General features: G+C 39.8%; 1 protein-coding gene across 1 annotated transcript in view; it reads left to right on the top strand.

The window, feature by feature from the left end:
• LOC137260909 (twitchin-like) overlaps nucleotides 1-17,151 on the top strand; it is a 151,998-nt gene that overhangs the window by 112,323 nt on the left and 22,524 nt on the right. Inside the window, exons 53-79 of the mRNA XM_067798445.1 lie at nucleotides 323-346; nucleotides 2,824-2,947; nucleotides 3,304-3,606; nucleotides 4,240-4,390; nucleotides 5,047-5,198; nucleotides 5,656-5,774; nucleotides 5,863-6,028; nucleotides 6,489-6,571; nucleotides 7,026-7,245; nucleotides 7,837-8,025; nucleotides 8,384-8,497; nucleotides 8,794-8,898; nucleotides 9,431-9,628; nucleotides 9,969-10,080; nucleotides 10,395-10,567; nucleotides 11,120-11,308; nucleotides 11,503-11,592; nucleotides 11,803-11,975; nucleotides 12,423-12,552; nucleotides 12,953-13,255; nucleotides 13,684-13,795; nucleotides 14,129-14,301; nucleotides 14,956-15,240; nucleotides 15,661-15,826; nucleotides 16,000-16,157; nucleotides 16,561-16,626; nucleotides 16,744-16,837. Of these exons, the coding sequence (XP_067654546.1) occupies nucleotides 323-346; nucleotides 2,824-2,947; nucleotides 3,304-3,606; nucleotides 4,240-4,390; nucleotides 5,047-5,198; nucleotides 5,656-5,774; nucleotides 5,863-6,028; nucleotides 6,489-6,571; nucleotides 7,026-7,245; nucleotides 7,837-8,025; nucleotides 8,384-8,497; nucleotides 8,794-8,898; nucleotides 9,431-9,628; nucleotides 9,969-10,080; nucleotides 10,395-10,567; nucleotides 11,120-11,308; nucleotides 11,503-11,592; nucleotides 11,803-11,975; nucleotides 12,423-12,552; nucleotides 12,953-13,255; nucleotides 13,684-13,795; nucleotides 14,129-14,301; nucleotides 14,956-15,240; nucleotides 15,661-15,826; nucleotides 16,000-16,157; nucleotides 16,561-16,626; nucleotides 16,744-16,837 (4,172 nt within the window). The remainder of the gene's footprint in view (nucleotides 1-322; nucleotides 347-2,823; nucleotides 2,948-3,303; nucleotides 3,607-4,239; nucleotides 4,391-5,046; nucleotides 5,199-5,655; nucleotides 5,775-5,862; nucleotides 6,029-6,488; nucleotides 6,572-7,025; nucleotides 7,246-7,836; nucleotides 8,026-8,383; nucleotides 8,498-8,793; nucleotides 8,899-9,430; nucleotides 9,629-9,968; nucleotides 10,081-10,394; nucleotides 10,568-11,119; nucleotides 11,309-11,502; nucleotides 11,593-11,802; nucleotides 11,976-12,422; nucleotides 12,553-12,952; nucleotides 13,256-13,683; nucleotides 13,796-14,128; nucleotides 14,302-14,955; nucleotides 15,241-15,660; nucleotides 15,827-15,999; nucleotides 16,158-16,560; nucleotides 16,627-16,743; nucleotides 16,838-17,151) is intronic.

Here is a 17,151-nt window from a genome sequence, read left to right as displayed (position 1 = left end):
AAATTTCATTCTAAGACAGATTTAATTTTTTAATTGGACACTTGTGATATACCTGAATATTCACACCTGTTATCTACCTGTAAAATCACACCTGTGATGTACCTGTAAATTCACAAATGTGATTTACCTTGATATTCACATATGTGATAAACCTGTAAAGTCACACCTGTGATCCTTAGTTAATTCACATGTGTGATCTACCTATACATTCATGATGTGATTTACCTATATATTCACATGTGTGATCTACCTGTATTTTTACCTGTCCACACCATGTCACCTACCTGCAGTACTGAGAGCACTTTGTTTTGCATGTATTTAGATTCTAGATGGTAAAGGTCCCAAGGTCAGTTCTACAGCCGTGGAATGAATGTATTCTGTATATGTTCTGAGTAGCTAGAACCAACACCTGGTTTCTTAATGAACATCGTCTGTATCAATAACATATCATATTTTCAGTTGAAAGAAAAAAAAGATTTATCCAGGAAATTTTACTTGTTTGACACAAAAAATTATTTCTAGTCATATAAGATTGGTTCCCAAAGCGAAAACGATGCTTGTCTGGTTGATCGTGGCAGTAATCAGACACTTTTCTCAAACTCAAACCATGTTTACTTTTCTTAAAGTGATTTTGAACATGGGGAAGTGTTACTTCTTTGAGTGGTACTGTAGTAATTTGGAAGCACAATATTGACAAATTTATGGATCTCACTCCACTCACAAAATGAAAGAAGTTGTTATCCATAAATTTGTGAGTATGGTTAATTATGAAATGAAAATTTCACCGATGTTTTGAAAAACATACAGCCAGAATTTTTTTTCTCATAAAATCTGGATAAGCCTTTTCAAATATTGTTTCAACTCATGTTTTCAGTTTTCTCATTTTTCCATCCAAACAAATCACTTTGTAACTAACTCTTGTGTACACTGTGATCTAGGTATTAGATGTGTTATTCTTACATTGTTTGCATCGGCGAGATAAGATAGTTTCAGTTTTTCTATTTTACTATTTTCATATAAACTGCCAGGAAAAAGAAATATACATCCATGGTGATGCATTTAGTACAGGTATCACATGGGTGTCTGTGTTATATCACTCTCAGAACTGGTTGTGTTTGGGATCAGAAGTTTAGTGTTTTTTGAATCTTTGTCTTCATGGGAGCCATGCCAATTTATACTTGTCACAGTGGAACATAAAGTACCTGATCTAGACTACCAGTCACCAGTCTCCAGTCACCAGTCACCAGTCACCATTTTACTGGAAGGCATGGTGGCTGAGTGGGTTAGAGTGCTGATTTTGTGTACTGGTAGTCTGGTGCCTCACTCTGAGAAAGCAGGTTTGAATCCTGATTCTCAGGATTCAAACCCCCAGACACTTAAAACTTGTACTTTATGAAAAACTGTGATCCCAAATTAGCATGTGTGATGTTTGAGCAGAGTACTGTTTGTAATTTTCTTTTACCTGTCAGTTTACATCCATCTTGAAGTACATGTGAATACCTTTCATGTTATTAAGGATTTTGCTGCCTTATGACTAACAAAACAAACCTAGAAAAGTATTTCTGATTGTTACTACCCGAGCCAGACCAATTTAGTTTCAAGTATATCATATGAACAATTCCAGTATGTCGATCAGACACCATACTATCAAAAGAACATTATTACAAGATCCTTGTTTCAACTGACTGTGGCCTCGTGTAGCCCGGTTTCCAATGCACTGGCAAGTATTGCTGCCCTTGGCTAAAGTTTTTTTTTGTAAATTGTGTTTGCTTGTTCCACTTCCTGCCTGATGACAATTCTTTTTTGTAAAATATTACAAGAAATTAAATGGTATGGCTTCGTCAAATAATCCTAATACACTGATTTTTTTTAGAAGATATTTTAATTAAGATGTGAATTAGGTTGACAATGTAGACAATTTCTTCAGCATCTAATAGCTAACATCCTTGTTTAATTCTGATATTGGGATTTGTATGTATATGCAATGTCTGATCTATAATGGTATGTAGTGTACTTTCTCTTTCTCTCTCTCTCTTTCTCACTCTTTCTCTCTCTCAATAAACACATATATACTTATATAGTTATGTAGTTAAGTCAGTCAGTGAAACTATTGTATTTACCATTGTAAGCACCCTTAGCACTTACTTTATGAAAGAGGACACCTGTTTATAAAACCTTGTTCTGGAAATTAAAAAAATATCTGGCATGTAAGATTTCCAACTTGCCTTATATATTTATTAAGATGCAAGCAAAGCTTTCCAACTTGGCATTTATTTAGATATGTACAGACAGGTCTGAAGGTTGACCAGAGGGCGCTTATTAGTGCAGAGTTCTTAATATGGTAAATATGGTAGTTAGTGCTGGGTGACAATAATAATGAATGTGTCATTATGACTGGATTTTATAGTATATGTGAGTGAAATCCTTGTAGAATCACATAGACCTGTTTGTAGGTGTGAAATCACAGATATATAGTGTGTGATGATAGACTTTTACCTGATGAGAGATGATAGTGGTTTGTGTAAACATGAGTAGACATAATATGTGTGATAAAACTGACATCTGCAAAGTGATGTAGACAGAAACTCATGGCAACAGTTTGTGACTTTTCTATTTGTATCTAACATCACCAATAGGAGCACTTAGTTAAGATGCACTTGGGCAAGATGCACTTAGTCAAGATGCACTTAGTTGAGAAACAAAGAAACAATCTTGAACTAATATGCTAGCCATTTGTTGACAAAATTTAGATACTTAGTGTCAAAAATGGCAAAATTGTTACATATTCATAGAAAATTCAGTGTGAATGTTCTGACCTTTTAGCTTGGAGAAGATCTCGCTGTCCTGGCTGTAGCCAAGTCAAAACGTGAAGATGCTGGCCGATACTCTCTGACTCTGAAGAACCCGTCTGGATCAGAAACCGTGCATCTCAATGTCAACGTCCTTGGTGAGTAGATGAAGAAGCTGAATGGTCCATAAAAAATCGCGAAAGCTGAATTATTGAAGGAGGTACCCATTCTTTTATGTGATACAAATCAGAATTTCCACTGATGTGATTTTTAAATGCTAATTCTTACCATCATTCTCATGATCCTTTTTTTCAGTACCATATTCTTTGTAAGTGTCATGAGTGCTTTGACAATGAAATTTTGGTTGGTGTATTCAGTCACAGGTGACAAATGTTTTTTTACTGGATATTGAGTAGTAGAGAATCAATTTTGTTTTTCATATTGTAATGAAATAATAATCTCACACAGAAACAAAGACGAGAGTGTTAGTTTTCATGCCATGTACGTGCTTCAGACAAACCCAAGCCTCCAAAGGGACCTATCACCGCATCAGAAATTGATGGTGAATCCATGACCTTGAACTGGCAAGCTCCTGTCGACAGTGGCGGTGAGCCCATTGCCAACTACATCGTAGAGAAGCGCAAAGCCGGCAGCAACCGATGGCAGAAGGTGAGCAGCTTCGTGTCCAGCCCCAAGTGTACCGTCAGGAATCTGGAACCCGGGGAGAAGTACGAGTTCCGCATCATGGCCGAGAACTCTCAGGGTGTCAGTGAGCCACTTGAGACTGATGAAGCTATTCTCTCCAAGCTGCCATTTGGTAAGTTGTGATTTTATGATCAATGTATTCATGCTTTATTCTAACATGTTTGTCTTTTGTTCAAATATTGTGAAGTACAAGCACAAATCAAACAGTAAATTTTGTTACACCAAGGCAGTGAATTATTTATCTGAATCTATCCTTAAATACACATTGACAATTTATAAACACTACTTAACTTGACTTAATATTGCAATACTGAGCAATATTGACATTCCATTTCATAATTAAGCATGCTTTTCTCAAGTCTTTTACAATGAGCAAACAAACATACTTATAACTAAATATACTTTTTGTCTTAGTATTCAAAATGCATTAAATGAAGAATGGTTGTAATGAACTGTCAGTGTCAGTGTAACCCGTGAAGATCTGTGTTACAATTGATCTTCAGTAACCTATGCTTGTTATAAGCAGAACTAACAGGATTGAATTGACACATGTCATGAGTTCCCATTTGTACAGATCAATGCTCATGCTGCTGTTCACTGGATTGTCAGGTCCAGACTTAATTATTTATAGACCATAGCCATATAGCTGGAATATTGCTGAGTGTGGCGTAAAACTAAACTCACTCACTCAGTATCAATGCAAGCTCTGTCCGTGTCAGCTTCTCACGGTGGGATACATTCACAGATCCCCCTGGAGCCCCCAGCTCCCCCAAGAGTATTGGAACCACCGAAGACTCCATTACCCTGTCCTGGAACCCACCCAAGAGAGATGGTGGCTCCGAGATTCTGGGATACCAGGTGGAGAAGAGAGAAAAGGGAGATAACAAGTGGACCAAGTGAGTGGCGTAGATGAACAGTCACATGACATATTTCCTGACAGACAGCTTCAGTGCTGTGCTTCTGACATAGACAGTGGTATATTAGCCATGCAATATGATATAAGGCTTAGAATTCACCAAAACAAATAATTGGTAAAATTATCCTTTATATCAGTGTTAAGCTATGGCACCTGTAACAGTTGCAGATCACTTATTCACAAAATTTTGAGTCAGCATTGACATTGTGGTTTGTCCTATCTCAAAAATCCATTTAAAAATGTTTGTGGAGATGACTTTATCAATGCTTCTTAAGTTGAGGTTCAGTGTTGTCCATCAGTTTCATCATGTAAAGAAACAAGAGGTGGTGGGATACCCTTCTGAATAAAGCATTTGTTCGTCATGCCAAAGACATGGGTTTGATTCCCTTCAGGGGTACAATATGTGAAACCCATTTCTGATGTCCCCACAGTGGTATTGCTGGAATATTGCTGAAAGAGATGTAAAACTAGACTCATTCCCTCTCACGCATGTTATAACGACAAATAGATGCCAGTAAATATACATAATGCCTAAAACCAACATATGCTTTGACATGGCCAGTAATACTGTGTTGTCAGTGGTGATTCTGAGAGTATAGGGTTATTAACTCTAACTGTGCTTGTTGTGTCTTGCAGAGCCAATGTGTCTGACATCAATGACACAGAATACACAGTCAAAGGTCTGCAGGAGGGCAAGGACTATGAGTTCCGCGTGTGTGCCGTCAATGCTGCTGGGCCAGGTGAGCACAGCGAGTGCTCCGACGCCATCAAGGCACAACCACCACCAAGTAAGTCAGTGTGCTACAAAGGTGAGGATTCTACAGAATCCTGATGATGTGCGGATCTGATCTTAAGTGGAGATAATCTGCTAGTCTAAAGAAAGTATGCACCATTTTTAATGCTTAAAAGTAATGAAATATCAAATAGTTAACTGATAGTATTGCAGTTGATATGGTCGGATATCTGTGCTCTACTCCTTTAGTTTGCAGCTGCGCTTTGGCAACTTTTTTCAGCCTTTTCAAGTTGATAACATATTTCTTATAATAATACTTTTAACAAATTAAATTTTGAAAAGTGGACTTTATTTTGTCCAGGTGTTGATTTAAACTCCTTATCTTGGGTAAGCTTCAAATGTAAGTCTTTGTACATAAACTCACCCCCCTGACACCCTGGCCTTTGTGTTTTGTTTTCTCTACCTCATGTGGTGAAAGTGTGTCAAGCCATATGTATTTGTTTTGTTCCCAGTGGCACCAAAGGTTAACCGTGACTTTGCAATTCGTGACATTGTGGCCAAGGTTGGAGAACCATTCAAGATATCCATTCCATACAATGGCAGACCGACACCAACTGCAGCCTGGACTCAGGTCAGTCACTGTACACCAGCTTAGTGAGAAATGATGATGATGATGATGATGATGATGATGATGATGATGATGATGATGTGTGTTGCAGGGAGGTCTCACAGTACATGAGACGGATCGCGTTAAGTTCCAGAACGATCCCATAGAGATCTTGTTGATAAACAAGAAGGCTGAGAAGGGAGACACAGGCAAATACACTGTGTTACTGACCAATGAGAAGGGAAGCGACTCAGTCTCGCTCAATGTCACTGTGTTCGGTGAGTTTACCCCTAATTTACATACAGTAACCACATACAACTCTGAGAGCTACCCAAGTAACAGGAGACTCTTATTATCACAACAATATTAATAGTTCCAAATTGAGGTACTTTGACTTAATAACATAGCAGAATATTTCAGGGTACCTACTATCCCTTTAATTTCATTATTTAAAGTTAATTATTATAAAGATAACGTAACTCTTCCTTTAAAATGACTTGGTAGGGTGGTACAGTGGGTAGTGCATTTGCTTTTCCAGCATAAGACATGAGTTTTAATCTTCTGCTGGTAAAGTCCATGCTTACTTACTTCTCTGATATGGTTGCCATAGTGATCGCATAAACAAACCAAGACTCTGAGGATGTCTTGAGTAGCGGTACTTTTATTTAACTGCTGGATACAAGACCTGCTTTATCTCTAAAGTGAATGTATCACATAGTGATTTGTCTTTTTCTTCAGATGCTCCATGTAAACCTGAGGGACCCCTGGACGTGTCAGAGGTCACACCGGACTCCTGTATTCTTAAATGGTCTCCACCAAAGGTGTGTGATGATTGGTTGGTTTTCCACCTCACACAGCAATATTCCAGATATATGGTAGCGGTCTGTAAAAAATCAAGCCTGGACCAAAAAGTCCAGTAATCAACAGCATGAACATCTATAGAGATACGATGATGTGTCATCCAATTAAGCAAGCCTGGCCACCTGATCCTGTTATTCTCTACTTATGACTGGCCTGGGTTACTGAACCATATCAGTTCTAACTCTGATCTTCATTGGTCGACGTGCAGGGGAAGTACATCACCCATGAAGATCTGATGGGCTTTTCATTAAGGATGAAAACTGTTTAGTTTCTTGGTTTCTTTGTAAAGCAAACTAAGGATACATATATATATTTTGGATGCTTGTCAAAGCATGTTTGATTTAATCCAGATTTCAAATATTAAAAGATAAAAAAATAAAGAGAGGTATAATTCCATATTTTTCTTTGGTACAGGATGATGGCGGCAGCCCCGTCAGCAACTACATCGTTGAGAAACAGGACAAGAGGACAGGCAAGTGGGAACCAGTCACCAAGTTTGTCCGGGGAACAACTTACGAGGTCATGGGTCTCACTGAAGGTCATGAGTACAACTTCCGTGTGTCAGCCGAAAACGAACATGGCGTCAGTGAGCCACTGGAGACGACCATGTCTATCTGTGCTCAACACCCATACAGTGAGTAGAGTTGATTGTTCATCTATTGTTTCAAAATTGTCTATCTAAGTCTAATACCTGTAGGACAGTAGCATGGGTTATTCATCTAAGGTATTAAGATTGTCTATATGGCAAGTTCCTGTACAGTAGCTTCTGCATGTTATTCATCCAGTGTGTTCTGCACTGTTCAACCATAGGGTGAAAACTAGTTTTAAGTTTGGCGAAGCATGAGCATTTTTGAAAGGGTAATAATCAATCAGGCTAAATAAGAAACAGCTACTGGAACTGTCACTATCAGACGTCAGTGACTATAATGACTAGTTGAAAAGATATAAGATCTTCTACCCTGTGTAAGGGAACCAAACTTTAAGCCCCAACAGAACTAGAAATGAAAAACTCATCTCCTACCTTAAACAATGTACAGTAGCCATGTAATGGGAGACAATGGCCATGTAATGGGAGACAATGGCCATGTAATGGGAGACAATGGCCATGTAATGGGAGACAATGGCTTTTCCACATAGTTCAAATAACTTCACCTTCCATCAGGATTTAGCATTTTGGAAAGACGAAATAGGAAAGTAGTTTCATAGTTGTGTGTATTGTCTCTAGCTACCCCTGATCCACCATCTACACCCGAGGTGCTGGATGTTGACGATGGCAGCGTGACTCTGTCCTGGGCTCGTCCCAAGAATGATGGAGGCAAGAAAATCCAGGGCTTCGTCATTGAGTACAAGGAGCCAAGCAGTGGCAGATGGAAGACCTACAATGATGCTCCTATCAAGGAAACTACTACAACATGTGAGTACACAGGGTGGGGCGCAGATCAGGGGCAGGGGCAGGGGCAGGGCATGGCGCTTTCAGAACTGGGCAAGGTTGTACATGTTAGTATATACAGAGCTGAACAAATAAGGGAACACCACTTCATGGTGGGTGTTCCTTTATTTATTCACAGCACTGTTGAAAACTGTTGATGAAAACTGGAAAATATTAAAAGAATGTTTGAATTTTTCTGTTCGTTTATTTGTTTCTCTCAGTATATTATTGAATGCTTCAACTAAGTGTTGATGGTTATGTCATATTACCTTGCCTGCTATGCTGATGTTGGTGATGTTGATGATGTTGGTGATGTTGGTGATGTTGGTGATCGTGTCCCCAGTGGAAGGCCTGAAGAAGGATGCTGAGCTTGAATTCCGAGTGAGGGCAAAGAACAGTGCCGGTCTTGGAGAACCCAGCAGCTCAACAGGACCCGTCTTGATCAAACCAAAATACAGTAAGTAGACAAGTAAATCTGTTTTCTCTGACACTTCAAAGAGTCTTGCTTTCTCTTGTGTCATATCTTATAATGCCCACTGAGGTTGTGTGTTAGAATAGATCTCCTATACCCAGAGATGCTGTCATATGCCAACGGCATTTGACTAAGATCATATTTTAAACCATCTGACCATGACAAACAAATAAAGAGACGTGTCAAATAAACACATCCATCTGGACATTGCAAGTGAAGCATAACTCAGGAGTCGTAGTCATCTATCCATGTTCAACTATTCCTGATAATTCCACTTCCAGCCAAACCATCGGTGCCGGGTGTGCCATCTCCTGCCCATGTTGGCAGAAGCTTTGTAGAGCTGAAATGGGACAAACCCAGACTGGATGGCGGCAGCAAGATCACAGGTATGGGCTACACGTTTATTCCAACAACTGTGTACCATAAGGAATCAAAACAAAATAATCAATACTTTACCACCCTTGATAATTATTTAGTTGCAGGTTTCACCAGGCTTATTGTGTCAACATGAAGATTAAGGGTGAAAGTTAAAGAATTATCAAAGAAGCAGATAAAGACATTATTTCATTTAATGGCATACAAAGTCAGAGAGGGCAAACCAGAAATATTAGAAGGTTTGGGTTTTGTGGTTTTTGTAGTTTTCTTTTGCTTTTTGGTGTTTTTTGAGTTTCCTAAATGAACCAAAAAATGCACCCCAAATGAATGGTTCCAAAAGATGCAATGTGTGTAGCGATGTTGTGTTTTTCAGCTTTGCAGACATTTGGGAAAATAAGTCCTCCTGAAGGAGCTGTTTAAAAAACTTGAGTCCTTGTGAATCCTTCTACCTGGCCTGTGCAATGTTGAGGTAACATTAAGACAAATAGTCCAGTGCTGTGCTTTGATGCCATATCTACATGTCACACATTTTGTATTTCCCAGGCTACATTGTGGAGAAGCGTGAGAAGGGCTCCACCTACTGGACAAAGGCCACAGACTATCCATGTATCGACAATGAATACACTGTAGCTAACCTGCCTGAGAACGCTGAGTTCGAGTTCCGGGTTATTGCTGTCAACGCAGCCGGAAAGAGTGAGCCAAGTTTGGAGTGTGCTCCAATCAAAATCAAGGAGAAAATCGGTATGTAAAATGCACTTTCAATGGCTGAATGGTTGCTTTTTCCCTTGTGACATTTGATTTACTCTTATCATTATTTTGTTCATGAAATTTGATCATCAAATTTACAAAAAATGAGCTCAATCATGTATGTTTTGTCAAAATGGGATAGAACAGATCTCCTCATTTTATGAATGTCAAATTTAGCAAAAAAGTCTAGTGTCAGACCAATGTCAAGGTCACACAAAATGTTTCCATAAATCAATGTCCTTGACCTACATTATGATTACCTTGAACTTAAATTTTTACAGATTTTTTTCACTTAATGACGGTATTCTTGGATGAGCCATGTTCTCCATTTCAGTTGGATCTGAGCCGGACTTTATCAAGAAGCTACAGAATGTCAAGGCCGCACTTGGTGGTGAGGCCACCTTTAGCGTGGAGTTCAAGGGTGAACCGAAACCAGAGATCTACTGGTGTGTAGACAAATTCTAGTTTCTATATGAAAGCTTTGACTTGGTGTTCATTAAACAGAAAAGCAGAACACCGGTGTTCATTAAAATGAAAAGCAGAAGACAGGTGTTCAAATCCCCTCAAATGTTTGAAGACCTTTTCTGGTGTCGCCAGCCATGATATTGTTTGAATATTGCTAAATGTGGCGTAAAAACCAACTCACTCACTCACTGTAGCAAATCTTTTTGATTTACTCTTTTTAATCCATATCCAATCAGATTCAAAGAGTCTGGGTTTTTCTTATTTTCCTTCAAGTTAATTGTATTTTATTTAATAGGTTCAAGAACGGAATTGAAATGGGTTCATCAGGACGTAACCGTATGCGTATGGATGGCGATGTGTGCACATTCACCATCGGTGAGGTGTACGACAAGGATGCCGGTGACATCTCTTGTGAGTTGGTGAACAGCCTGGGTCGTGCGTCCTGCTCCTGCAACCTCGCTGTGCTGTGTAAGTATATACATGTTGAAGAGACGGTTGCAAGTCCACATAAAAGTATTGATCATCTTCGCACTATGGTCATGTAATATAATGGACCAAAGCATGATGCTCTTTAACAGTTTTATTGTGAAACATTTCTTTACCTGATCTCACAGCAGTTACATAGAATGAAATTTGAAACTTTTTTATATTATTAAGATGCTTGATGATGAAATATTAACAATAATATATGTTTTATATTTGTTTAACTCTAGAGTTTCTGGGGGGGTTCAATTCCCCACTTGGATACAATGTGTGAAACTCATTTCTGGTGTCCGGTGATGTGATATTGCTGGGCTTCTGCTGAAAGGCATTAAATCTAATGGTTTCACTTATGTTACAGATATGTTAATTCTTTCAAAGGGCTAGTCAGGTGGTTAATGTGTGGACAGGTCTTACTAAGGAGTTCTTCAGGACAAACTAACAATGTGAATTATTGGTGTTGCGACTGTCAGTATGTGACTTGAATATACTAAAACAACATAAAATCCCCTCACTCACATGAACTATTCATAATCACAGCACCTCCCCGTCTGGAGAAGGATGTCCGTGACCAGAAGGTTGAGAAGGGAGAACAGTTCAAGATCAAGATCCCGTTCAGCGGAACCGGACCGTTTGATGTCAAGGTCAAGAAGGACAACAAGGAGGTCCCTGAGAGTGACCGGGTCAAGATCGCTGTGTTTGATGAGTACATGACGCTCACCCTCAAAGGTGATTATTATTGATTAAAGTATTCACTCAAACTCACTCACTCTATCATTTTCAAACGGCAGATTCATGAGGTCAGGAGTGCACTTTTCTAAAAGTCCTATGTAACTTTTGCAGTTACGCAAACCTTTTTTGAAAAGAAAAGAAAAACACCACAGTTTCACAATTTTTTTATGCTGTGATGTTCTTTGCTCCAGACACTGACATTGACGACACTGGCGCCTACAAGGTCGAGATCAGCAATGACAGCGGAACATGTACTGCTCCATTCAAGCTCAAAGTCGTCAGTAAGTAATTTTAGAATACTTATATGAAGGTGCCTCGCTGAAAGTTTCTATTATAAATGCTGTTTTTTTATTGACTGTTCACAGGTACACCAATATTCCACGCAGTAACACAGATGAAATGTTTAATTATTCAGAGCAACATTTTGACAAAAAAATTCTCATAGATTAGTTATGATTTAAAGAGAATAACTATGGCGTCTTTTGTCATAGGCCCTCCATCTACACCAACTGGACCCCTCAATGTGTCTGACATCACTAAAAACACATGTCGCCTTGCCTGGAAGGCACCCAAGGAGGATGGTGGCGCCAAGGTGACGTCATACGTTGTGGAGAGACAGGAAGTGGGCAAGCCCTACTGGGTGACAGTCTCCTCACAGTGCAGGGTGAGCCAGCTGCTATCTTCATGACAACCAGTATTACATGATGCAATGTGCAGCAGTCATTGTCTATACTCTTGTTAAGATTCTGTTGTCTCTGCAGCAATCTTTGTGGCCAAGGTGTATTCTAACACTATTTTTGCTGACTGCCTTCAGACCAAACTGTCATGTGCAGTTGGAAACAAACATTATCAGGGAATCTAATCTGTACTCAAAATAAAACCTTACCAATCTATAAACGGTGTCCAAATGAATGTTTAGTATAAATTTTAACTCAAACTCTGAAGATGGCATGTGTCACTGGTTGGGCAGAGGATGCTTATCCTTGAGTACTTAATAGTGAACAAGCCTGAAACATGTTAGTGTCAGACTATAAGGGGATCTTGTTGAGGTTAAGTCAGTGGGGTTGACATGTTGTTGAAATTGCTCAATATGTTGTGTTGTCTTTGTCAGGATACCTCCCTTGACGTGCAGGGTCTTTATGAGAACAGCCAGTACCTGTTCCGTGTCAGCGCTGTCAATGAATTCGGACAGGGAGAGCCACTTACTGCTGAGGGCCCCATTGTTGCCAAGATGCCATTTGGTAAGTACCAAACAAATGAATGAACTATGTATTTACTCAGTCTCCATTCAAATTAATGGACCTTGTTTCAATTTTACGAGTAGAATTGGAGCCCTATATCCCATACCTGTGATCAAGTTGTCACAGAGTCTTACCTGTGTGGCATTACAAATATGATATGATGGCTATTTATTTATAATGAGCTTGATTCCTGAATTAGCGCATGCTCAAGGCACAAGCACATTATACCCTGATAACCCAAGCTGTCTGTGAGGCGCTAGGAGGTTACCAGTCATATGACTTACCCACCTTGTACCCACCTTGTGTCTTTCAACAGCACATCTCTGACATTTTCACATCACATTACCAATGATGAGCAATGTGTACATATATGTTTTCATCAAGTTGTTTCAATCAACAGATGCTCCCCAGTCCCCTGGAACACCAGAGGTGACAGAGGTTGGAGGCGACTTCGTCAGTCTCACCTGGGAAAAGCCCAAGTCTGATGGTGGTGGCCGCATCAGTGGTTACTGGATCGACAAGCGTGAACATGGCACAGAGAACTGGTCACGTGTCAATATGTCCCCCTGTCTCACCAACATGATCAACATCCCCAACCTCATTGAGGACCGCAAATATGAATTCCGTGTGTTTGCTGAAAATGAGGCTGGCTTGAGCAAACCCTCAATGGCCTCCAACAGCGTCAAGATCAAGGATCCTAAAGGTGAGAGTGACATCTGTATGAGAAGACATCCAAAGATGATAAACTGTCGTGAACGGGTTTGTAATCTTGATAACGTCTCTTGTATCAGTGTCGTAGCTGTGGTAGAATTAATGGTTTGTTGATGCCAGTGTGCAAAACAGTTTCCAAATTTTGAAATTTTCTAGCCCACAAAATAATTCACTAGACCAAAATTTGAATGAAGAACTAAACAAAAGATTACAAAAGCAAATTACCATAAAAAACAAATGACCCAATGAAAACTCACAAGCCAGACAGACCACTGAATGTGGAGATTTACTGGCCCTACTGGATTTTTAATAGCCACAAACCAGCAGGTTGATGTCCATGTTGGCTCAGTGATCCTGATGAAGCCTCTAGAGTCAATGTTGTAGGTGATGTTGTTTTGATGGTTATTGATGATGTTGCAGCTGCTGTTATTCCCGAGTTCAGCAGTGGTCTCCGCAAGGTCCAGGCAGTCCAAGGCAAGACAGCCCGCTTCGAGTGTGAAGTGTCCGGAACACCCAAGCCAGATGTCCAATGGTCAGTATAACCTGTAAACCATTCACCTGTAAACTATTTCTGCATTCACCTTCATCCCAATCCAGTAACATCTTCACCATGCCTTATAGTGGCGGTAGTGTTGCCTAATGGTTAAAGCTCTTGCACACTGGTTCAGAATGCCTGGGTATGTTTACCTTCAGGGTACAATGCATGCAGCATATTTCTCGTATTCTTTTTGGTAATATTTTCAGAATACTGAAAAAAAGTTTTAAAACAACACTCATTTGACACACATCATGTAGTCTTTCAAAGTCCTTTCTCATGACGTTCTATATTTTAGGATGATATGTATTACCTTGACCTCATTCCCAGGTTCAAGGGCGTTCGTGAGATCTATGACAGTGACAAGTTTGAGATCTTCACTGAGGGAGACAAGCAGGTGCTTGTTGTCCATGATGTTTTTGGTGAAGATGCAGATGAGTACACTGTCCGCGCCACCAACAGGGGAGGCTCACGTGCTTCACGTGCTGAGCTCGAGATCAGATGTGAGTGATTGCTCAAGGCCATCTTCTACTGCAGTTTTTTTTAGAATACACCATCAATTGACTTCTAGGGACTAGGCTATATCATATATACTGAAGGGATAAAAAAAGTTTACATAGTTTGTTTTTGTGTAATGAGAATAAAAAAAATGTAGTTAAGTCTCATATATTTGTTTTAAATCAACCATTACCCCTGCAACAGTATGTTAATATATCCTGGTTTATTAAAGACTGGGGTTAGATATGAACTTGCAGTGATATATCACCTGCATTATTTGTAAATCAGTAAAACAAACTTGACTTTATACGAAATGATATAAACATTATTTTTGAATTTTTCAAAAGTTTTAAATCAACATAGATCTTAATTATAAAACTATTTAGACACATTCTTTGGCTGCTGACCAAGAGCCAGTTCAGTTCACTTTTTTTAGATGATATATCTAAGATAGTTTAAATTGAAAATGAAACATAGAGTATTGTCAAGAGAGCACACTAGCAGTATGATTTGATTTTGAAAGTTCAGTGATCATTTAATGTATTTCAGGCTGTGTGTAAAAATATCAAAAGATTTGGGTTTTTTATCTTTAGGTCTCTAACATTTCTATAAGCATTTATTTCTGAAATGTTGCATAAAATTATTTTTTATTTAATCAGCACCCCCCAAGATCAACGTACCTCCACGTTTCCGTGACATCTGCACATTTGAGAAGGGTGAGACCTGTGTTCTGAAGATTCCATTCATGGGCAACCCCAAGCCTGACGTCAAGTGGATCCGTGATGGAGAGGAACTGCGCGGAAGTCACTACAACACTGAGGTGACCGACCGCCACGCCATCCTCACCATCAAGGATGCAACCAAGAACGATGACGGTCCCTACAGGCTGCAGCTGGAAAACAGCCTTGGCCAGGACTCGGCTGTAATGAAGCTACAGGTTAATGGTGAGTCATCATGGTGATTGTGGGGATAGGAATATGGACAGGTTAAGCATGCAGCATTGTATCATAGGAAATGATGATGATGATGATGATGATGATGATGATGATGATGATGATGATGATGATGATGATGATGATGATGATGATGATGATGATGATGATGATGATGATGATGATGATGTGGAAACGATGATGTGGAAACGATGATGGTGGTGGTGGCGATGTTAACTCTAACAGTTGCAAGCTAATGACATAAAGAGGAGGAGGAGGGGGATGATGTTGTTAGTGCTGGTGGTGGTGATGAGGATGATGGCAGTGCTTGACCATTCGAAGATATAGAAATGTTTATGAATCACTGGTTATAATTCTCTGTGTTTTCGTGCCAGGTATGTTGTTGATTCAAATATCTCCACCCTATTTCAGATCACCCTGACTCTCCACGCTTCCCCAAGGTGGAGAACATCCGTGATGACTCTGTTGTGTTGTCATGGAAACCACCACTGAATGATGGTGGCAGCTTCATCACAGCATATGTTGTGGAGAAGAGAGAGCTACCATCCAACAAATGGATCCGATGTGCTTCCACTAGGTAAGGCACACAGCAGCATCTTAGCAATTCTCAGGTCGGTGAAAGTAACCTCCCTTTGTACTGTTCCCCCAAACCAATTGAATATATGTGTCTGTTGCTTACTGAATATAGCACTGCTGACCAAGAAAGACCACATGATTTTTAGATATCAACAACTGCTCTCTGTTTTCTAGGTTTGAGTTCCATAACGTCTCAGGTCTGTCCCCTAACAAGGAATATGAGTTCCGTGTCGTGGCTGAGAACTTCTATGGCCGCAGTGAACCATGCGAGCCCACGACCACCATCAAGACCGACGAGCCAGAGTCCGTCCGCAAGAAGAAAGAGATGGAAGGTGAGTGATCTGGCACAGCTGTATAATGCCTCCTACATTTAATGACGGTTGCTCTGTAGGGTCTCGCTCATTCATTGTTGGCTCTCAGACTAGTCACTATCATGACCATTGAGATATCCAAACTTGCATATTCATGGGAATTTGTCTACTTCAATGGTCATGGAAGGCACAGTCATATAAGGTGCCAGTATTTGCTGTGCAGAGTTGCTTCCCTTTGGCAAGCCAGGAATCTATATTCATGGGTTCAACTCCCAGGTGGATTGATTATGCTCTTCAGCCATCCAAAGTGGTCAGCATCTGAGACTTTCTGTCTGTTAATCAGTAGGCAATAATTAAGTAGTAAGAATTTGATTCAATATCATTGGTTCTAAAATAATTAACTGTTTATCTTCATTTTTTGCAGATGAGTTTGGCAGGAAGGTCAGAGGCAAATATGATGGACCAAAGATCAATGACTATGATAAGTTCTGTAAGTACTGCTTTTCATCTACACTGCTTTCAAATTGTTAACTGTTTTAGTGACTAAGAGACTGTAGTTGTAGAGTACAAGACATGCTGTGTACAATGTCTATTCTATGTGCCACAGATGATGACATCTGGAAGAAGTTCGTGCCACAGCCTGTGACAGTGAAACAAGCCAGTGTGTACGACTACTATGACATCCTGGAGGAACTTGGAAGGTAGGAAAATGTTTCTTGCTGCCAGAATATGAACAGTTCAGGGCATGAACTCTCATCTTAAAGTGAGATCATACCCAACTTGCTGCCAGAACATGAATGGCTCAGGGCATGACCTCTTACCTTACAGCAAGAAGTTTCAGCTTACAAGATCACACACAGCCCACATGCAACTGACATCATGAACACTCACAGCACACAGCACAGACCTTACAATACAGTCCTTCTCATTACAGCCATTGGTTATGTCTGTTCAAACAGTCAAATGATAAACAAGCACTGAGGTAGTCAACTTTTGACTTTTTGACATCTCTAAA

Source organism: Haliotis asinina, chromosome 14 (genome assembly GCF_037392515.1).
Source record: "Haliotis asinina isolate JCU_RB_2024 chromosome 14, JCU_Hal_asi_v2, whole genome shotgun sequence".
Lineage (NCBI taxonomy): Eukaryota > Metazoa > Mollusca > Gastropoda > Lepetellida > Haliotidae > Haliotis > Haliotis asinina.
This window is presented reverse-complemented; position numbering and strand designations above follow the sequence as displayed.